General features: G+C 38.0%; 1 protein-coding gene across 1 annotated transcript in view; it reads left to right on the forward strand.

The window, feature by feature from the left end:
• Positions 1-16,164, forward strand: part of LOC100372495 (sialate:O-sulfotransferase 2-like) — a 38,475-nt gene extending 22,311 nt beyond the window's left edge. Inside the window, exons 3-9 of the mRNA XM_002740965.4 lie at positions 7,148-7,268; positions 11,095-11,297; positions 11,878-12,020; positions 12,301-12,478; positions 12,981-13,145; positions 13,467-13,670; positions 14,212-16,164. Of these exons, the coding sequence (XP_002741011.3) occupies positions 7,148-7,268; positions 11,095-11,297; positions 11,878-12,020; positions 12,301-12,478; positions 12,981-13,145; positions 13,467-13,670; positions 14,212-14,579 (1,382 nt within the window). The 3' untranslated portion in view covers positions 14,580-16,164. The remainder of the gene's footprint in view (positions 1-7,147; positions 7,269-11,094; positions 11,298-11,877; positions 12,021-12,300; positions 12,479-12,980; positions 13,146-13,466; positions 13,671-14,211) is intronic.
• The last annotated feature ends 8,103 nt before the right edge of the window (positions 16,165-24,267 follow it).

Genomic DNA, 24,267 nt, shown 5'->3' on the forward strand with positions numbered 1-24,267 from the left:
GCCTGCTTCAGCCTAGATTCCGCGACCCATTAATATGAGCCTTAGTCAGGTGGCAGACCTTCACATGCTTGTTTCAGCCTGCCTATTACCGCTAGTAATGCCTGCTTCAGCCTAGCACTTTCCATCTTCAAATGTTTGCTTTCAGCCTAGCACTTGCCACCTTCTAATGCCTGCTTCAGCCTAGCACCCGCCACCTTATAATGCCTGCTTCAGCATAAATCTCACGACAAATTAATGCGAGCCTTAGTCTAGCACTATTTATATCCTAATTCCTGTTTTCGTATAGATTATCTACTTCAGCCTACCACATTCACCTTATTGTACGTATATCAGCCTGTTTTCGTTCACCTGGTAATACCTGCTTAGTCCAGAACCATTCACTATGTTTAGGACGGAAGTTTATTCCGGACTGCAGCAGGCAATAGAAGGCGAATAGTGTGAGGCTGCGTTAGATATTTTATTCTAGGATGGGGTAGGCGAACGATGTGAGGCAGAAAAATGTTTTATAAGCTTGGCTGGGGCATACGAATGATGGGAGCCAGGCATTGTGTGTTATGCTAGAAAGCACTAACCTGAGACAGGCAATATAGCATTAATAGAAGGCGCATAATGTGAGGCAGAGGTGGGTTTTGTATGTACTTGTTTCCTTCTAATTCCTACCCCAGTCACCAGGCTATTATAATACCTGCAGCAGCCTGGCATATAATGACTGTCTCGGCCAAGCATGTTAGCTAAGGAATTGAACTGTGGGTAGATAATAAACATATGGCAAATGTTGGCGCCATTACCGCGAACCGTCTACGCAGTCTAAGTGATATAAGTGCCCTTATGGATGTAATTGTCAGCCTTATATGTGTTGTATATTTAATGGCATGTTTCAGTGGTTGGCTGAATTGAGATTGGCAACCAACGACGAAAATTAGCGACGAGGAAACGCCTAATCTGCAAATTACTCTTTTATTACATGTAGTTGGTTTCATACTGAAATTCACCTTTCAAACAATTATCACGACTCATTGTCATAGTACAATGGACTCGTAGCGGCCAGGTTTATTTCCTGTTATCTCTATTGAAGAGACTGGTCCATAACGACGGTGTTTCTTTTATAATTTCCGCTCTCGTACTAAGCTCGGAATTATAAATTATTGTAATAAAACATATACTATGATTGCGATGTAATTGTATTGTGATTTTGAATTCAACTGATAATTGCGACACACGTGTTGCCATCATTCAGGTGGTCCGGGATGAAAACTATGCCTGCAACGACGTACGTAATTACGGCTTATTGTAACACCGCGCGGCGAATAACATGATGTGTATCGTAATAGTATTGAGGTAGATGACAGATTCATATCACATAATATGACATCACGCAAACCGAGTTTATTTGCACAGAAGCGTGATGTTGTGAAAAGCTTGCAAACCCACCAGCTCGTGACTAGATTTGCATACGAATGTCGCACAGCCAGGTATTTGTATTCACTGATATTTGAGAACAGCGTATCATTAATAGTAGCATCAATACATCGACCTACGACACGCATACAATAAATAGTTAGACATTGAATGTTGATGCATTTCGATTACAGAATGATTACAAAGGAATGTCATAGTCTGCCAAGGTGTTTTTCTATAAAATAAATAACGTGCTTTTGTCAACTCATTGTTATTCGTCGTATTCATATTCATTATATGTATGGCGTTGTCAAACTGTTAGCTGATTTTTATATTTTTTTTTATCGGTTGCTATTAATCTTGATCGATAATTTGGAAAGGTCGGAGAATAGATGCGTGTGAAACAAATTACAGCAAACGCTAATAGTGTCCACGTACATTTAGCGGCTGCTTTCCACACCAAAATAATTCAATATTGCTGTGCTGTGTTTTTTTATCTTTTTTTTTTTTTCAAAATCAGCACAACTAAGTATTTTATAAAAGTTATATGTTATCCCGGCTTCTTACAACATTAATTAGTGCCTCATTAACCAGCAATATATCACACCCTCACTGAGTCACCGCGACGCAGTAAATCGTATTCACCAATCCAAGCCAATTCACCGTCCCCGTAGTTAAAAGGCGGTGGTCCTCGCGCTGCGCATGTGCGATATTTGTGTTGATAAACATTGATTTCCCCACAATCCAATGCGCTGTTCTGATGGAAATAACAAGTATGAGGTTTGACCTGGGCGTGACTTGCACTAATTACTGCTGATGACTCCTTCGATACCTTCCATTCACCTAAAAACACCCCATTAAATCTAGGTAACGTCTCAGTTTTTACTGATCTGTGCAACAGTCAAATTTGCCATCTTTGTTTATATGAGACCCATATATCTCGCGCATGCGTGGTGCTACGACTACCGCCCTTTAACTATGAGCACCACAGTCGTCGCACCGTTCTGTCATAAAAGTTGGTTCCATGTATGAAATTTACTGTTTATTTAAACAGATTTTGAAGGTGTGCCACGCAACGATCGAGGCGTTGTAGCCACTTATTCTTTCAAGAGCTTTGTAGATTTTTTTAAAAGCCTTTTCATATATTCTCCTTATAAATTTATGATGTTTCTCGCTCGATTTATTATTTCTCGTAAACGCGGTGTACATGGGGGATACTGGCAAGTATGAACCGACTTGTGTGATCGTAATAATGGGTTTTGTAAACATGCTTTTAATCGATGAAACTGCCTCTATGTGATATTAAACCACCCTTGGTGTATTTGAAAAGAGTATTGATTTCTTTTTTTATTGATTCAGTTTTCTCAACTTAATATATTAAAATCTTATTCATATTAAGAAAACGTTATCTTCTTGGAAACCATCGGTGTTGATTGGTGGGTATTTTTCCTCGCGGATTGAACGAGGTGTTTACGTTTTTCATCAACCTGTAAAATTGGAATTCAGCATTTATCTACAATTGGATGAAAATGCGAATACATGAAACCGCCATCGAGTGTCGGCATCAAACACGTGCGGCGGAACTCTATCGACTGTTCATTTCGTTGAAGTATAGTTAAATATTGTAGCCAATATAGCAACCCATACATTATTCGTGTTTGCTTGTATGACCCATCCTCTCGTGCGTATCCGGAGAAGTAGCGAACGGTTCTTCAGATCCGTCATGCCCACACAAACATTCAATGACGTCACATTTCCCAAACAGCGCCCTCGCTGTTATGCCGAGAAACGTATGCATAACTTGCAGGCGGCATTTAACCTTGTGCCCAGACCACAAAAAGCACAAACCGAAATCCCGCCTTCGAATCTTACATCCGGTGTCGCTGTATGAAAAAGTCCATAATTTTCCGGGTAGTCAGTGGAGTTGAACCCTTTTTCAATAATTAATTACATTCTTAATTGCTTATATTAACCGGATGAAAAGCAATTACAGCAAATGCTTATTTTTTTCATATTATTTTACCTGAACAAAATTTCGATTGGTTTCAACCATGATGGTAATGCGTAACGAATGTAGATAATTTATTAAGCGAAAATAGTTAGTAATGTTAATACGTTATTTTACTGAAAGTTAATGCTAAATCCAATGCAAAGCTCGCCATCAAAACCGAGCACACAATATCGATGACCTTTGCCATTGATTAACCGATTCCGTTGTCATATTTCGATCAATTTTAGCTAAATGCTGCATTGTCAGAGCAGCCCGAGTTCACGAAAACTGTCGACATACGTCAACGAAAGATCACTGATGTATGTTCGTTAATACGTTGTGTGTCGAGCTTATCAAATTTGTAGAAGACTTTCTAATGCGTGTCATTAGTGTTACCAGATAATGAATGACACATTCATACTTTGATAACGTGTTTGAGTGACGCTTTCACTACTTCTGATACACATTGTCGGGTTGCTTGTGTCATCACACGCTATAAGTTCGCCATGTCTGTTAAATTCACATGTATTTATTTTATATTGGCGCAGCTGAATGTACAATATTACCTTGTCAACGTACAGTAGAAGGGAGAACGGCGAAGGAAAATGTTTGCTGAAAACTTATATATTTGTATTAGATATCATCAATCGGTATCTGGCATACTTCAAAGTTTAATATTTTCAGATGTGTGTTATTGATAAAATATCACTGAGATTAGGTACCTTAGAGATTTACCTATCGCCTGCTGCGCATTTAAATTATGGTGTGGTCACAGGGGAATATTCAGTGCTGGCAGCAAATTGTACAATGCTCAAAATGTTTTTTTTTTTCTGTCCACCTTTGATGACTAGAGAAAAACAAGATAAGTGATAAGCGAGTTTACACAACTATTACGGCGTTTGCCTGAAACGTATACGATCTTTTACTGTGTGGAGATTTTCGACAGCCCGACAACAGTGTACTTACATTGTTTTATTGAATTTAGTTAAATCATGGTTACTAGAGCCATGTTTAAATGAGCGAATGCTCTTATACCTGCGCCACCAACGTCGCGAGAACTTAACACGAATCTGGTTTCAGAGCCGTCGCAAAATGTGACCGTCTTATCTATCGCAGATGGTCAAGAGAAACGCAACAAATCTGTTCTCAGCTGACTCTGTATACGATATACTCAACCCGGACACGTTGAATGCCACTGTCGATTAAAGACACAAACGCACTCGACACAGTTTCCATGGCAACGTCTCAATTATAGGATATTGAGGTTTTGTTCCAGGAAGTCGTAGATTTAGAATGGCTTCGATTTCAGACGGTATCACGTTGGTTTCCATGACGACGAAGTGGCTAACAACTCCTCCGAGATTAGATTGTTATGGAGAAATAATCCATTCTATAAAACATATAGGCGGGTACACACTAGCGCAGGAAAGTGTTTTGTGTCGTACGCCTGTCAACAACACACTCGGGAACGAGGCTCCTGAGAGATAAAAACGAGATAAAATTAACATATTTTATAAGTAACGTACGGGTGATACTGGCTTCGGTCTAATTATAGATAGACATTACTGATAAAACATGGCAATGTCATCATTTGCAGCTTGGAAGCAGGCATAACACTGACTGTTGTTCAGGCACTTTAACCTTCATTTAACATAACACAGAATTGAACATAAAATATGTCATATATTCATTCTATGAGGTTATTACGAGGATACCGAAATGTATACACGAAGACAGTACAACGGGAGAATCAACCGACGCGCAGCGAAGGTCGATGCGGCGGCGTATTGTCTGAGTGCATACTTGCGGTATCCTCGTAATAACCTTATTATTATACACCCCCCGCCCAAAGATACGTCATGGGAATGCAGAAATCCAAAAAGTTTAGAACAGATTTAGCGAACTTCTTTGTGTGGAACCCTGGTGGCTGCCATGTTTGTTTCTATTATTAGAAGACGCTCAGGCGCGTAATCGCTCCTTATTTGGAATTCGCATTACCTAATATGGTAGGTTGAAAATACCCAGTGCCATACCGCAAAATTACGACACGCTGTAACTTGAGGTTACGGTGACAGATGTATAATAAAAGTATTTAGTGGTGAAAATGAAGGTAAATTTGATTGTCTACAATGAAATACAAGGCAAAAACTAACATTTTAGATTATTGGCGCCTTTTCGTCAATATATACAAGCCACAAATTATTCTATTGTTGCATTGTTTTTACTTTATAATGGTTTGACGATAAGTGGAAGAAATGCTGGACTTTATATTGATTTGCCGTCTTCATATTGTACACACATGGACAACTTGTGTATGACAGACAAAGGGCAAAACATTACAGACAAACACGTCTCAAAAACATAACGATACTATAAATATCATAGTAATACATTGGCAAGAAGGTAAAAGGAATATTATACTTCACATGTATTCATGTTGTTGCGGTATTTGTGCAGTTTTAATTTGGATGAGGGAAGGGTATATTTTGAAAAAGTATGTACCGAAAATGAGCAACAGCAGATCAGATACCAACATCTGCCACCATACACCGCCATTTTGTGGCAAAACGCCACAAGACTTTTACTAAGCGTATTCTCGGTGTCTGTTTGTTTTAAAATATGGCTGACAGGTTATTTACAAAATAAAATGTTATCGCTGCCCCAACAACGGTTACTAAGGTGTGTCCTCCATGCATTCGTAGTTTCGATGACTAACGATTCCTACTACAACTCAGTTTGCGCACTTTGAAAACAACCACAATCTATAAAAAAAACAAAATCCTTACGTTTTCATCGGGTTTGATAATCTGGCACCAACATGGCAGTGTTTTTTTATGGACATTTTAAAAAGTATTACCGTTGTGTTGCGTCTGCCAATCGACAAGATCAAATCGCGTGGTGGCAGAGGTATGTGCGTAGAAATAAAAGTAAACGTCACTGTAGATTAATACGCCGTCTACGTCACGCAGCGCGCGCTCGAATTGTGCGTAAATAAACTATACATTTCGCACGCATAGTACACGTCGCACGGGACCCACGAACGCGGCGCGACGACGACGGCAGCGCTTTGATTTGTACCTTGAAGTCGGATACTAAAATACAAGACATGCGTGTTTGGATCGGTGCCTAATAAAGTTTTGTTTTCTTTCTCGTGGACGATAAACAACACCTTAATTTGAAGCGCTTCCCCAAATATGGTGCGCCATGAAAATGGTGTGGCAACCATTACATTGGTGAAAGGTAACATATGTTTAAAGCATGTACATTTCGGTCGATGACAAACTGCGAGGCATCACAGTGAGGTTTGCTTAGCGTCGTTGAACGTACTTGAGATTCAGAAAGTGTGTGCCATTTTATCGATATTGGCAATCTTCACACCTCGCTTGACTGCACGTTCGAGACCCAGGGAAAACCTGCAAAAAAGTCATTTTGACCTTGAAAGCAGTCGCCCAAGGTATTCTGCAAGGCTACATGGAAAATGTGTTAGTTGAACCAGAGTCGTGAGTTGAATTACGTAATCGTAGAGGTTTGTCATCATGACTACACAAACGTAAACACGGTTGTCGTTTTGAATAATATTGGTTTGTCCAATTTTGACGTCACAAGTCTCGTCGCGAGAGGTTGCGATTCCTACAAGTGTGTTGCGTTAATAACTGCAAATTTAAGAAGACTTGTATATTGCAGCGTTTTGGTAGTGTGTTGTTTGCAGTCTGCATGTTTATAATATAAATATAATTTCCTCATTATTTGTATTTGCAGTCGTATATGCGGGTTGTTACCAGGACTACCGAGAAACCAGCAAACGTACTCTACAAGGCAACATGTGGCATGATAACAAGGGGATGACAGTCGACGCATGTGTGACACACTGTTCTAAAAAGTAAGCCCTCTTTTACAATTCATAAGAATCCCCAACCGACTATAGATTACTTAATCCTGTCATTAATCCACCTGATATAAAGGTAAATTAATATTTGATTTAGGTCGTGGATTTGGATCTTTATTTCAGATCATTGCGCGACCAAACGTTCGCAATCAGGGGGACCACCGCTCATTAATAACCGATTTACGGCTTTGAATGCAGTCGACGTGGGTTTAGCACTTTTTTTACTTTGATCTTGAGTCCCAAGAGATGATAACAACACAAAGGCTTATGAGTAGACGCTTGTTTGTAAACAATGACACGCTATGGTCATCTGACGCATGCGCAGGTGACGACTCCCCCGCTTTAATTGATAATGAATAGAGTCGCTTATTATGTTAGATATTTGACATCAAAAACACTCGACTGTTTTCTAACTTCTTGACCTACCCCCCCCCCCATCATGGCAAAGTAAACGTTTTTTTATAACTGTTAAAATGGTTGAATGCATGGCCTGTTTAATAAATTTATTTATAAAGAAATACAATTCACTTAAATGTTCAATTCAAAACCTGTCAAGAAACGCAGGAAGGAGAAGGCGTATCAAGAAATTACCGGCTTCCTGCTAAGAATTCACGCGCGTCCTTCTGTATCGGACGTCACGTGATGTTGAATTGTAGAGCTCCGTCGCTACTCGATTTTCAAAGTCCAGTAATTGATAAGTGGAAACCAGGATAGACCAATTTCACGATATGTATTAGCATTAATTTATTTTTGTTGTTTGTATAATTGTGACGATTAATCAATGCTGACTGTGTCTCGCTTTAATCACATGTAAACGCAATTCTAACAAGACTTATTAGTCCCCGTTCGGACGCAGTCCGAAAACGGGGACTTATGTTTTGCCCTGTGTGCGTCCGTCCGTCCGTGCGTCCGTGCGTCCGTGCTTCCGTGCGTCCGTGCGTCCGTGATCACCTGTATCTCGAACATGCATGGACCGATTGAGTTCAAACTTCACTCATACATCACACATTATATGGGACATATGCACATGCATTTTTTTCATGATCCGATTAACGATAGCCGAATAGCGGCCATTTTAAGGCCGAAAATGCATCAAAATCGCACATTTTCACCATTCCGGACCCGGATCTCAGTTATGCATGGACGGATTTTGTTCAAATTTGGTACATACATTAAACATAATAGGACCTTGATGCACGTCATTTTTTTTTTCGGATCAAGTTCGAAATAGCCGACTGGCGGCCATTTTGTTTTAAAGAATTCAGTTCTGGATCCGTATCCGAGACATGTCTGGATTGATCAAGTTCAAACTTCACACACACAAGGTACATCATGTCACAAATATGTATGTGTATTTGTTTCATGATCTCATTAACGATAGCCAAATGGCGGCCGCTTTAAGGCCGAAACTGCATTGAAATCGCACATTTTCACCATTCCGGACCCGGATCTCAGTTATGCATGGACGGATTTCATTCAAACTTGGTACATACATTAAACATAATAGGACCTTGATGCACGTCATTTTTTTTTTCGGATCAAGTTCGAAATAGCCGACTGGCGGCCATTTTGTTTTAAAGAATTCAGTTCTGGATCCGTATCCGAGACATGCTTGGATTGATCGAGTTCAAACTTCACACACACAAGGTACATCATGTCACAAATATGTATGTGCATTTGTATCATGATCTCATTAACGATAGCCAAATGGCGGCCGCTTTAAGGCCGAAAATGCATTGAAATCGCACATTTTCACCATTCCGGACCCGTATCTCAGTTATGCATGGATGGATTTTGTTCAAATTTGGTACATACATTAAACATAATAGGACCTTGATGCACGTCTTTTTTTTTTTCGGATCAAGTTCGAAATGGCCGACTGGCTGCCATTTTGTTAAAGAATTCAGTTCTGGATCCGTATCCAAGACATGTCTGGATTGATCAAGTTCAAACTTCACACACACATGGTACATCATGTCACAAATAGATATGTGCCTTTGTTTCATGATCTGCTTAACAATAGCGAAATGATGGCCATTTTAAGGCCGAAAATGCATCAAAATCACGTATTTTCACAATTCCAGAACCGGATCTCAGTCATGCATGGATGGATTTTGTTCAGATTTAGCACAATGTGTTGTACATATGCAGGTGCATTTCGGTCATGATCTGCTTTGAATGTATATGTCACTCAAATATGAACGGAACGGGGACGTGTCATTGACAATGACTTGTTGTTATTGATACCATCATTTCTAAGAATAGACCCTCGGTGGAATAAAACTGTCTCCTTTGATGTCGACTATATATTATCATGAATCATACTTCAAAATGCTCCCCATAGTGTTTATGTATAATTCGTTTCTGTTGCTTTAAATCCGAATCTGAAGTTGACATGGTTTCTGATCCCCCACTACTGACAGATTGTCGTTATTAATGCGTCATCACTGATGGGCGAAATCTACCTGATTTTGAGTTATTTGGGTTAAAGCGTAGGAGCCGTCACATGCGCATGCGTCAGATGGCCATAGCGTGTCATTGTTTTCAAACAAGCGTCTACCCATGAGCCTTTGCGTTTTTAGTGCGAGTTGTTATCGTCGCTTGGGACTCGATTCCCGCGCGTACGCAGGTAACGACCTTCCCGCTTTAACCCGATCGCGAAGTCTTTGTGTGGGTTGATGACGGTGGTTCTACATCAGTGGAAGATGAGCGGAATCCTTTGTGATGGGCGTCACTTTCTATTCAAAGTGTTGCAAGTGCCCGCGGTAGATGTTAAGAGATGATCGTTGGATTAATGTTAATCCGTGCAGTCACAGTCTTAAATTCCACTCTCGGCGACGAATCCACTCCATTCGAATCAAGATACCTGATACAGTAATTCATAGAAACTCGTCTACAAACCACTTGACTCTGCGTTGAATTCAAAGCTGACAAATAAAGAAAAAAAACGTGCTTGACACCGTGACGTTTCTATTTCATCATTGATCCACAATCCCGTCTAGTCTGTATTGGCAATGTGATTTAAACTGACACCATCACACATTAAGTCACGCCGTTCCGAATGACATTTTCCGTTGAGCAGATCATAACGCGACTCGGTCTCTCTACATGCGTCATCCACACCTCTTCTTTAGTCTGTCTCAATAATGTCACTGTGTATGTACACAAAGCACAAAATGTCAAACATTTACGTCCGATTTTCTGCTATTTATGTCTACGTCATCAAAAATACATGTGCTATATCGACATCAAGGGATCAAGTCTACACCAAGTCCTTTTCGCCCCGGTTCTATTTTGTTTTATCTTGGAACGTTGTATTTCATTCTAGTATCGTTTCAGTCGCTGCTGTGAATGATTCCTCGTCTATTCGGTGTTCAGTTTTTCAAACCTTTGTCGTATCGTGTCGTTGTCATGGTTTATATGTCTTTGTCAATACTTGCCGTTTATATCCCGTCTTCTCAATTTCACAGAAACAATTTTCGCTTCGTTTTTATTAATCTTTTAATATTTAATAATATTTATGGTTTACGTACACTGTGATGAATATAAAACACGATGTGTATAGTTCTACGATGACAATTCACATGATACTGTTGGGCTGGGAAACCCAAATATCTGCAATACATTCAACACTGACACTTGAAATACGTTGACTGATGTGAAAACAATCGTAACCACGTGAGCGTCAGTTAAAGCATTAACAAAACATGTGATAAGTCTATAACCTTTTCAGTGCCCGAGAGCGTCTACACCTCGCATAGTCCGGTATTATTTGAAAATATGAAATATTAAATTTCAACTATTTCTTTTCTCTTCTCAGGGGATTAGTCTATATTGGCCTTCAGTACAGTGTCGAGTGCTGGTGTTCCAGTACACTGCGTCCGGCGCGTGTTAACGAGAATGGTTGCAACATGAAGTGCTCGGGGGACCCGCAGCAGATGTGCGGCGGTCAGCTTTATTTGTCAGTTTACCACATTACTAAAGATCAACCAGAAAATTCAAAGATCATAAATAAAAAAGAAGGTAATAACAACTTACTAGAACTTCGAGGGGGCGCTATTTCGTTCATAAAGTCGTGGATGTGGGTTTCGTGACCGCGTAGTCATTCCCCTATTTGATTGCCGCAAATACGCAATTTAGTAACAAAATAGTTATTAAAGCCACACCTTGCTTTTCCGATCAGCTTAATAAGGATGTTCTACACCGCAAAGTATGTACAAAGGCAGTACGGTGGTCATATCGACCGATGTGTATTGCCACTACGAGTCAAGTAATAACTTCTGAAAATTTCAGCCACAAAGAAGCCACATATATAGTGTATATGTGTATAGCGACGAAGCACTTCTTTCTTTGAGGTCAAAATGACGTAGGTCGGATATAAGCAATGTTGTTCAAATAGATTTCTTTTGTAGTCGTCGTTCACCATTACAAATATAGCAAATCTCTAAAAAAATTATTGGCGGACGATCACAGATCAAAAGAATATCGATCTTTGGAACTTACTACGTCATAGAAACGTCTGATCTTCATGGTCAGTAACATCAATATTCTCGGTGAAATACAATCGTTAATGTTAACGGAATGAACTTCCATTCTTTGACAGATCACAAAGAGCCCGATGGTATACTTGAAGGATTTAAAGGCTGCATAGAAGTTGGGGATACCGACAATGTTTTCTTACACGGCTTCTCGCAAACTGACTCCTCAATGTCTGTGCTGGGATGCAAGTCCACGTGCGTGCAAAAGGTGAGGCCTAATCTACTCCTCTACTACAGAATATATTTACTCGTATACATGTACACTGACAAAAAGGTCCCACTTGTTATTTAAGTGTAGGCAATTGCAGTATATCGTATATGATTATTGCTTCTAAACTAAATGCTGTGAATAAAATATTTGTATTTGTGAAATTGTATATTTTGTATCTATCTATCTATCTATCTATCTATCTATCTACCTACCTAACTACCTACATCATTGATTGATTAAATAATTAATTTTTTATTTTGTTTTGAATTATCTTCAGAAGTTTTCAATTGCCGCCCTCACCGGTGGTAACCAGTGCCACTGCGGCCATCTTGAAAATACTTTTAACTACCAGAATCCAGCCAATCACAGTCGGTGTAACATACCATGTAGCGGCTTCCAGGGACATTACTGTGGTGGCAGCAATCACGCTTCGCTTTACCTGACAAATTTTGAAGGTAGGCTACACCAAAAACAACAACAACAACAACAGACAACAACAACGACGGCGACTACGTTATTCTTGCTTACAAGTCTTATTAGTTTTTCGAATTAAAAAAATTGCCGATAGTCACGGAATCCCGAGTAGCCTAGTCTTTCCAATGCCAACTACTAGTATATATTCAAAGACATTTCGGAAAGTTGACTTAAAAAAAATTATAACAACGTGAATGATAGTTTTCTCTCATGAAATATTATCTGCATATTATGCAAATTGAATAGTTTCTGATAGGCTCAAACCAGATCGTTCCAGAAATGGATACTAGTAACCGGTAGGAAATCGCACCAGTTTCAGTGAGGGCGCATCCAAGGGACGCAAGTCATTTGTTTTGTTTTTCGCGACCAATTCATCAATGCGTATTTTTGTCATTTTCAAGGGTTTACTGCAAGTACGTCTGCATTGATGCACGTTGTTATTTTTCTGCAAACTAACATAGTTGCTAATTAAACAACTTTCAGATCCAAGATGCCAGAATGCTAGTTTCAAAAAAGATGGTTCCATGCCTCTCGTAGCACTAGCAAGTTTTCCTGGATCGGGTAACACCTGGGTACGCCATCTAATTGAACGCTCATCGGGAATATACACCGGTAGTTTTTACACGGACGGGGAACTCTACAAGAAAGGTAAGCCTGGTATAATTGACTGCAGACATTATTCATACAAACGTCATCGAAAGGTTTGTGTTATCATGCAATTATCAGGTCGACACATTAGCATACTGAATGCAAGACGAAGCGTATATATAGCGCCATTATGACGTAGTACTTTGTAGACCAATGTCGATCAAATAGACAATTTTATTACAATGTAGCGAATTTCTAAAACAACATTTTTTGATTGAGGGAAACCCAAAAGATAAAAATAAGCTTCGTCGCAATAGAATCGGTTTATTCTGTATGGCTCCCAAGGAGGAAGTTTACTAGAAAATCTATTGTTCTCAACAGGTTTTAAAGGTGAAAAAGAGAACTGGAAGAAAAGAAATACTATTGTGGTGAAAACGCACGATTTTAATCCCGACCTTATTAAGGAATACGATGCCGCCATAGTCGTTATAAGAAACCCATACAAGGCAATGGTCGCGGAGCATAACAGGAAATTCGGAGGCCATACTGGGTACGCTACCGAGGATAAATACAAGAAAGGATCCGGTAGGTTGAATGACTTCTGTGTTGACGATTAGTTGAAATGATTATACATGTTTTCATTTTCAGATATAGAAACTGTAAACGTTAATACCTGCCAGAGCAGAGTCAGACAATAGGTTAGGCTGCGCATATTATAAACTACACGTAAAACCACATTCGTGAGCGTCATACTTTATGTCTCATATGAACCCACTAGGTACGCAATTGACGTTGCCATAGAGATGATCGTGATTATCGTCCTATTTATATTTAAAGCTCATAGAAGCGAGTGACACTAAAAAAATCAAGACAAACAATATCCGCTTCTTTGTCATATTAATATATTGTGGTATTGTGATCACATTTGCACAGTAATGCTCTTCATTTATTTTCACTCCGAATCATTTTCTCTTTGACATATCCCATTTGAAATTAGCTGGTTATTTCGTTTCTACAATTCATCAGTCATATTTTAATTAAAGAGATATTACAATTCCATATCTATATGCGAGTCAGATTGTCAATCTTTTACAATTTAAACTACATTCCTGTTTTCAAATTCTAGAATGGCAAGATTTTGTGATGGGGAAGTCGCGTACTTGGACAAACACAGCAATGATGTGGCTACAGAACTGTCCAAAAGTATTGGTCGTCCACTTTGAAGATTTGATACAGCATATGAACCGAGAGCTTCGCAGAATGATGGAGTTTCTCAATGTTGACATCAACGAGGAACGGCTGCTGTGTGCTGAAATGGATTCTGAAGGCAAGTTCAAAAGACCAACCAAGAAAACAAAGATGTTGACCTTTGACCCGTTTACTCAGGAAATGCGCGAATATGTGGACATATATATAAAAACAGTTGCCATGGCGCTGAAGTTACACAATCAGCCTGATTTACCAAAAGAATACAACCCAGGTCTCAGGCTCTGACGTCCGTTGGATATGCACATATATGGTGTATTAGTATTACAACTGGGCAGTTCCAGTCCGCCGAAACATTTTAGTGGGTTTCAATACAATCTGCAATTACCGAAAATGTGTATTTTGTATTTTTTTGGCGTCATCTCGTTATTAATGCCACCCTCAGTCGTGTGACTACAACTAGACTAAATTATAGTCACATAAACAATTTATAAAGTCTAAGCGCCAGTAACGTTCGTAAGACTCGTAAGCAAAGCATCAGAAAAACAAGTATTCGCAGCCTTATTGCGCATTGGTTGGTCACATATCAAAATGAATTCAGTTGGTGCTTCAGTCAAATTATGACAGTTTTGTTCTCTTTGGTTAACGACGATTCACTTCTTTTACGTCGTGTTCGGGAATAGGGAACATAGCTAAACCTTTTATAATAAGTTGTAATTTAATCAGAAATGTAATGGGTTATACTTTCAATTATGCCCTTGGGCAAGTTTCGATTTGGTTTATTTAGTGTCCCACAGATACCGTCTTTGTAAATGTTGTACAGAAATCACTCCCTTCGGGGTACTCACGTGTTGCTTTTATGATTTCGTGTTATCAAAAGGAAAAACATTGGCGCAAAGTAATACATATGTTATGCCACGTCTAATATTGGTTCGTGCAATTGAATTTTCTACCTCGTGGGTAGTCATATTGTTTTCAACTATTTGTCACTGAATTTCTTTTTTTTTTACACGAAACTTCGATTTATATCGTGTATTTTGATGGTTACTATATATATATTTTGTTTTCAATCAAAGTAATATAACACAATGCAACGCGCGTGGATTTTTTTTTTCTCTCCTCATGGTTCATAAAACTTGATTCAAAAACAGTTCAATGCAGATTTGTTTGAATATTGTAATTTCAGTTTCCTTCATTGTTTTCTTCAATTTTGAAAATTATCTTCAGATATATAACCGGAGTGCAAATTAAATAGCTTAAGTCAGATGGCTAATAATCCGGGATTAATGTAAGGTAACTTATTAGTTGAATGTATTCGCAATAAATAATCGATTCGACACGCGTTTAAAACAACTGTCGCCACGCAGCGCACTACAGACGCCACGCAGCGCGGTATGGACGCCAGGCAGCCACTACAGACGCCAGGCAGCGCACTACAGACGCAAAGCAGCGCACTACAGACGCCAGGCAGCGCACTACAGACGCCAGGCAGCGCACTACAGACGCAAAGCAGCGCACTACAGACGCAAAGCAGCGCACTACAGACGCAAAGCAGCGCGTTACAAACGCACTGCGCCACAGTCACACTACAGTCGCCACGTGACGCCATACAATCACACAGCGCCCATATTTTCACTAATGTTTCACACTTGCAAGGTAAAAGATTAAATTTTTTTAAATGTTGTTCAGTACAGCCATTGATGTGCGTTTTGACATGAAGTGAATGATTTAAACAGAATCTGTAAACTATCATGATTGTTTCTTTCTTCTTAAAAATGTTTATATAATATATTTCTGTAATTAATTGAATTGAATGGACATCATTGAAGTTGTTCAATGTAAAATAAAGCTTGAAATATTTTTTCACTTTCCACGTTTTTTTGTCTTCTATGTTATTATTATGCATTATACGAGTCTTTTTTTGTTTGTTTATATTATTTATAACATAAACGGATTATTACCAATAATATATATCGAATTAAAAAGTCACAAAAAAAGTAAACAAGTTGGGCATATACCCGCTTCTATATCCTATCATCCACCCGTGCAGGTACCACTCGAAATTTCACAAACAACATGCAAACATTTTATTCGATATGATCTTAGGAATACGAGAGCGTTATTCTCTTTCTACATTATCTATTACTTCTTGAATGTCCTTGCCACAATCACTAGTTTAAAGTTTATGATTAAAATTTCATTAAAACGCCACGATTCAAAGAATGGCTATTAATATAAAATGATTGATTTGTCCTCAAGGTAGATTGTGGATTAGGAATCAAGTTAATCAGATTATGTTGAATTGATGTATTACTTGTACATATTCTGCATTATCTTTGTTTCCTTGTGGGGTTCCATGTATAATTGTTGAGAACATAATTCGACTGCGAGACTTCTACAGGTTTCGTTCGTTTTGTGATTGCAATTACACATGTTTATGTTACGTGACCTTTTATTCACGGAAACGTTCGATTTGTACAAACAAGTGACTTTTAAGTAGCGGCAAACGTATTTATAACTGTTGCTTTCAAGTATGTTCTGAATGGCCTTGTTCAAGCAATATACATCTTTGTGTTTCACAACAAATCACCTAAAATTCACAAAAAAGTAACGCGGCTGTAGTTGAAAATGTCTTATCGTCTGCGCAATTATTATCACTTGATCTGTGTCACGTGCTCTTCTACGCTCCATGATTCGTCAGTTATGTTTTTGATAAGAGATTAGAATCCTATGAATGTGCTGTTATCAACAAATCCACATTTTTGTTGGATAGAGTTGTCAACCATTCGAACTCCAAAATGAAATGTTGACACCATTCAAAAACTAGACTTGCATCACTTTTTTTAGCTTATCAGCTTTTATGATACGTACATTGATTTTAATTAAATGGACAACTTTCTATATGGCATAAATGATAATTTCGATTTATCGCTAATATAACTGTGGAAAACGGCTTTATTCGACTACTGTCCCCACCTTTCAAAGCGACAGAGTAGACTATTTAAAAAGTCTGTACATTCATGCAAGAGTCCATATTGATATTGAATGCTGATTGGTTACATGGTAAACGATTGAAGATTTGAAGATTTTTGAATGTTAAACTCCCATCACAACATTTGCGTTTATTTGTGTATTCCTCACACAAAACGACATCAGAGCAATATATCACGTACGTATTTTCGGGTAAAATAATTCCTTCAGCGCACCGATGAACCCGGGGAGGGGCACTTGGATTGGGAACTTGGTGAGCATTCTCGAACAGATAGTCACGTCAATGCACGTACGGTGTTGAGGGTTATTAAAATCGAAAAACAAAACAAAATAAGGGCATACATTTTTTCAAAATGATATGATAAACGCAAAAATTGATATTTCAATCTCCATATCTTAATTTCTTTGTGGGAGTCTCCCGAGCCATCCCACGGACGAATCTCTGGGATAAATCAGTACCCCCATCATACATGACGTTCAGAGTTTTGTGGAGTATGATTATATATACTTTGACAGTTAGTCCTCGTTAAACGTAAACAATGTAGTTAAATAGCAGTTTATATATACACTAAACCACTCTCTTCGCGCGTTGAGCCGCCTTTCCTTTGTGCGTTTACTGCCCTCTGGTGGGCCGACACGGATATCTTTCGTTTTTTGGTACTCCTCCACCTGTAGTGAACTGATGTACACAATGTTATGATAACATACAAGAATTTATTTATAATTACCTACAATTTGCGCCGTATATTCTAATTTAAAAGTCTGTAGATAAGTAAATTTTAGAGGGCGAATGTGTTCCCAAAATTGGTACTTGCATTTTTTTTAGAAGCAGTCATGTTATCACATCAAACTAACATATCTGAAAAAAATCTAAATCTAATCCACGATTACCTAATTCATTATAATGTCCGAGTCTTCGATGTCGTTAATGGTAACGCTTGAAGTCGACGATTGATATAACATGAAATTCTCACAATGCCAAAAAAGCGTGATTTCTCAAGTTTTTCTTCGATCTTCGCCTGCTGCGTGTAGTAATAACGTTCATTGTGCCGGGTGTAAGCTGTTTCGTTCAAAATGTCCCCAGTAAATTGCTTTTTACATTATTGATTTGTTGTGAGAGAGTCTCATCAACGATGCAGGTAGGAAAAGTCCCGTGAAATCGAAATACATGTCTAGGTAATTGCCATCGATAGAATGATATGTGTCTTAAATAAAAATACTGGAAAATCAATCACATGAAACGTACACGGTACATTACACCATGAAGTGTGTTTTGCGTAGACCCACAATGCATAGCATCATCCTGTTTCTTACTAAAATAATACTTTCAATAGAAATGGATAATTATTTTATGAAATGAATTTCATTTTACTACACGAAACATTCACGATGCATATATTATAATAACGTAATATCTTGTATTACAAATCGGATATTCGAATTTGTCAGGCTCTGTGTCTTTGTAATTAGACTCAGTTTGTTCTTGATTACTCGCAGTCGAATATATCCCCGTAGCGGCACTCCCATGATGCAATCGATAAGAACACGTGCAGATAGGTAAACATCACACGCGCACGCGCATAGGGTCGCAGTGGGATTGTAATCATACGATTGTGAACCTTCTATTAGATTGAGTTATATTGTAAACGGATTCGATGATGATACATGTCCAATCCAAGAAAATGTCTGGTCCTCAAAGACGTTTGCGGAAAGGACTAGTAATTTGCTGATTTAACTGATCGCATTGCGAGATAGAGATTTAGTATCAAAGCTGATAAACCTGCTAAAGGATTACCGAGGTTACGATAGGACAATTCGTGCTGAATTGATATTGCTTTGTCGTTTGGCGATAACAATGGATACGGAGAGCGGTAAACTTTAAAGAAGATTCAGGACTTGTATTTGTCTTATTTTTCATCAACGTTACAGTTCTCCTGTATCGTATGTGTTACTAGTCCATTGTCCTAATGTTAGGCGTTAGGTGATTTCAAAACCAATCTGTCGTGTTACGTTGTTGGTATACACCCCTGAATATCGAAAATAATTATCCGAATGCGTCACTTGGTGGTGCAGTTATCAAACAACTCTGACTTGTACGAGTGATCAAAACTCGCTGTTCGTCACCCACTCGATGACTTCCTTACTTCGAATACACGGATGGAAACACTCAATTCCAAATCAAATTAAACACTATCGTCCAGAAAAAAAAAAAGCTTTTACGTTCTTACTTCAGTTATTACGTTAAGGATTTGAACAAATCAAATAGCATATGTGTACTGAAGTGGGTGTGAATGGTCTCGCATCGGAATTATAATCATCTCCACAAAACATCGAATCGTGTGTCGGTGAGTATGATAAATTCACATTGTATTTTGTTAATGACAATGGCGGCGACGTTCTGTAGTATGTATATGATCGTCAGAGTATTATTTTTTCATGAAAATGATTTAATTCGCTGCACAAAATGTAATTAATTTCATTTGTTGCCGCAACTGGAACACCCCTTCTTACATACACTGTAACGGAATATCGCGCTGTTAAAAGTGATTATATAATAACAATAATATACGATATTATTACTTCATAAAACTCATTATTATACTTCTACTATGGCAATTTGTGTTACCGATAACTGCTTCTAAGAACTATGCAAATTAGGACGCGGAGCCATTAATTATTCAAATTACAACGTTATTAGATTGTGTTGACCTCATCAGAAGATCAACGTGAACACAATAGTTGCCATTCGAGAATATATATTTTTTTCGTATTCTAAATCAAATATTGACTATTCATACTACAAATGTTTTTTGACTGACTGCATCACGTAACTGCGTACCATCGGAATCAACGAGTTATCTTTGGACGCCGGTATTCCGGTCGCTGCTATTCAAGTTACCTGCTTCTCCCGGTCCCTACTATATACAGTTCTCTACTCTATTCGATGCGGTGATTGCATAATTGTGCCAAACAGTCTTTTACTGGCCAGGGATATTTCTATTATGGGAAAAAACGATCAGAATTTATGTCAGTCGAGCTCACTCGTTCTGTTGTGTAAATTTCCAATGCTTGGCCCTTCTCGGACAATTTATTATATTCTAGGCATATTATTAATATTCTTACATTGCCGCCAGTATACCATAGCCTGGCATTAATGTCAGGTTTTAACTGAGTATTTTCATTCACACTTAGAATCCTAAAACACACTTTAATATAGTTACTTCTCTCTGCGCAACTCAGGCATTCTCTTTATGTTTATGAATATTTAAAAATGTTAATAGCAGTTGAATCCAACCAGCCCATCAACAAGCAAGGCGCGCAGCGACGTCATTTGAAAACGTTCCAATGTTGTTCAATCAGAGAATAAAAACCTCGTTTCAATTTTATTTGTGAAAATTAAAAATATTTATAAAGATGAAGGGAATGCCTTTGTTGCCCTGAGAGTACATGCCATATTGGTATAGGTTGTTCGACGTGTTTTTTTGCATGCAGGTTATATGAGCAGACCAGTTATATCCGGACCATGCCCCCCAAAAAAAACAGTGTTGAACTTTCTCCCGTCAACACGTCTACTGATACGCTGATCTACGTAACAGTTATCGCGATATTTGAAACAGTGGACGTGATGACGTGTGGAAATAGTACACTATTTGTGGGTCAAAAAGAAGTGTCGTGGTTTTCACACTTAACGAGATCTCGGCGGCCATTTTTTTTAGTAAAGTCACTCTGTGCTAGATTCGCAGCTTGTACGTGACAATAATGTATACATCACATCATAAAAGCTTAGATATACTAGGTGAAAACATTTATTGTCGTTTAACACAAGAACATGCGATAACATGATGGAGATCACAGCTGTTTCATAATATTGACTAGCATATGTTTCTCTCTGCGCTCAAATTAAAAGCTGTTACATAATGCAATCCCCATTTCAGTAATTTTATTTTTACTGATTAGAGTGGCCGAGTAACACGTATCGAGTCATTTACATCAATGGCTATGTCACGCAAAGCATCACTACGACAGACCTCGAATGATTGACATATTACATTGGTGTCGTGACTTATTTTAGAGAGCAAATGCGACTCAAAATGAAATGTGTTTTGTCACAAATAAAACTCGTTACTTAAAAATTCAACCAGTTGCGTAAAATCGACATATTAAATTTTGTGATTAATTTCAGAATAAACATAGCCTCGAACACCTACTAAATATCTGCATGCTAGATAATTAAGCTGCTTTATATCACATTGGTTCATATAATGATAGCTGACAAAGTAAATATGTTATTTTCGTTTCTTGCGTAGTTATTTGCGAAAGTAATTTGTCATATTCTATCTGGTTAGTCCCTGTCCATGTTTTTATTATATAACTATGAACTATAAATATGAACTTTTAATTTTAATATTGCCATGTAATATTTACAACAGCATATATGCATATGACATCACCCTCGCGCTTCAGAAACAAAAACTATTTCGTACTAGAGGTCAAGGGTCGTGACATTTCCATTTTAATCATATAATTTTCGCTGACACAAAACGCACTTATTATAATTGAGTCCCGCGTAAGTGCGTCAAACCCGGTAAGTGCGACTAGCCCCGACATGATGGCCATCTAAATGCGATTGTATTGAAATAAATCTGTCCAACACGACCGACAACTAATCACATATCACAGATATTATGTTACTTTTATTGGATTGAATCTAGTTTGACTTGTCTGTGGTTTACACAAAGTTTTGTTCTCTTCATCTGACGAGGTAAAATGCCAACGACGTCAACACCGAGTAGAAAACTCGAAACCACATAGAAGAAAGTATTAAGTAATTAATACACTTGTCGCATGTAAGGGTCAGCGATGAATAAGGAATGCAAACAAATGTGTGCATTCGGTAGCATTCACATGAATTATAGTGCAACTGTAGGTTTTAAAATGGATTAATTCATGCTGTGTGAGTCTTTTTTAGTTTGCCGATTACGTAGTTGGAGGGTTGGTTTGTTGGCGAATCCTCCACTGCGGCCGGCGTCACGCTGGAATCTATTTAAGTGTGATGCCGCTTTTGACTCCAATATGACAGTTCTCTATATTCACTGGGTTATATTTTACGGTTTTACCACTCTAGTTGCATAGATTTCGGCTTACTCCTTTCCGATGAACGATTTGTAGCGCAACCCGCGGATATGTCAGGCACAGTTTCATAGAAAAAAAAAACAGTGTTAGCAAATTTTTGTGGGATGTGGAAGGCAGAGTTACGTTCTATCTCACATGTATTGGTATACGGCAAAATAGGTAAATATACTTTTAAAACATGTCTTTTTTGCGAGCATGTCTTTTTAGCGATTTTAGCGAGAGAACTGATTCGCTAATTCAAGATGTCGATTATAACTTTATTATAAATTCAAAATGGCCAAGGCATGGGGATTTGTATACAGTAATCCGGAACATAAAATTCTGAGGCGCTTCCTAATTACACTTGACAGTTTTTCGTTGTTTTTATCGGGGTGATAACTGCGCATTTCATTTGGCGCGCGACAGACAAGTATTGTGAAAACAGGAAATCAACAATGACAAGAGAGATTCGCTAAATCAACATTTCGCTATTACTTCATTTTACCACATTTCTCTAAAATTGCATGTCGCTTTTTCAACATGGTTTACAGTAGTTTTTTATGAGTTTCCAAAAAAACGTAATACTGATTAAAGGAATTGTGTCGTATTTCTGCTCACACGTTTATAACTGTATTAATCATCCTTGAAAGGCATATCAAATACATTTCATGACAATACCATTTGAATCCGACCAAATCCCCAAATCTCGAAATCACGTTGAACGAATATAAGTATTAGGTAATTAATCAATTTGCCAATTACTTATTTAGAGGTTGTTTTCAACGTATGATTATATTGTATCCGTAGAAAAATCCGCCACAACAGAGCCTTATTGATCAAATAAGTCACTGCAACGATTCATTATTTTTATAACGCTGTATGCATTATTTTCCCGAACCACGCTACGCATTCACGCACCCTAATAGGTAAGTAGGTATACCTACTTCTCGATACACGACATGGAATCGACTAGACGACTATTCATACCGTAATTATGTGGTTTATTTACATAAATGACATGATCATGCAATATGTTCAGTTGTTTAATATAACAGCTTATATGGACGGCGAATTATGCTATATTTTGTTGCATTGCCATTACAGTATGAATTTAAAGAACTATGGCAATGAATGAATGATGAATGTATTACAACACTGTCAGAACATACATGCAATTGACATTTAGAATCTAACACATTCTAAGCCCATTGCAAAAAATACGATATAGTATAGTAATTTTAATTTGTTCCGATCCTTGTATAGAAATATAAAAAAATATTACACTGCTTTTATAAATTATTACACTGAACTGCCATGATAAATGCGATAAATAGAGGATATCGAGTTTGTATTCATACATGTAAAGTTCAAAATGCCTGCTACTCGAACGTATATTGACTATTGTGTCACAAACTCTATGCATATGTCATGTATCTAAATGACGATATATTTCTGGCTGACGGGTGATCAAACCGACACAGTTCATTTAGTTACACTTATTAGATAGAAAGTGCATCACGTAAGAATGTGTGCTCATGACATGGCAATCAATCTTTATTTCCATGTGTTTAGCCGGAAATTAGTTTGTGTTATCTCTTGAATTAAACTATTGACTGATAGGACCGTTTGCAGTGAATGTTGTACCCAACGCCAACACCAATCACACCATGGCTGTCCTATATGCAAATATATTTATTGTTCTTGTTAATAAATAATAATAAAAATATTAATTTTAGGCATTGTATGCTATTACAACTTTACATCGGAAATTGATGAGGTGACCCACAAGAAAAAGTATCAGACAACACACAAGTGAATTCCAATTAGTACTCTTTAGATGTATCCCCATTAATTCTCATTAACACAATTAATA

This window comes from Saccoglossus kowalevskii, chromosome 16, assembly GCF_978046115.1.
Source record: "Saccoglossus kowalevskii chromosome 16, keSacKowa6.1, whole genome shotgun sequence".
Taxonomy (NCBI): domain Eukaryota; kingdom Metazoa; phylum Hemichordata; class Enteropneusta; family Harrimaniidae; genus Saccoglossus; species Saccoglossus kowalevskii.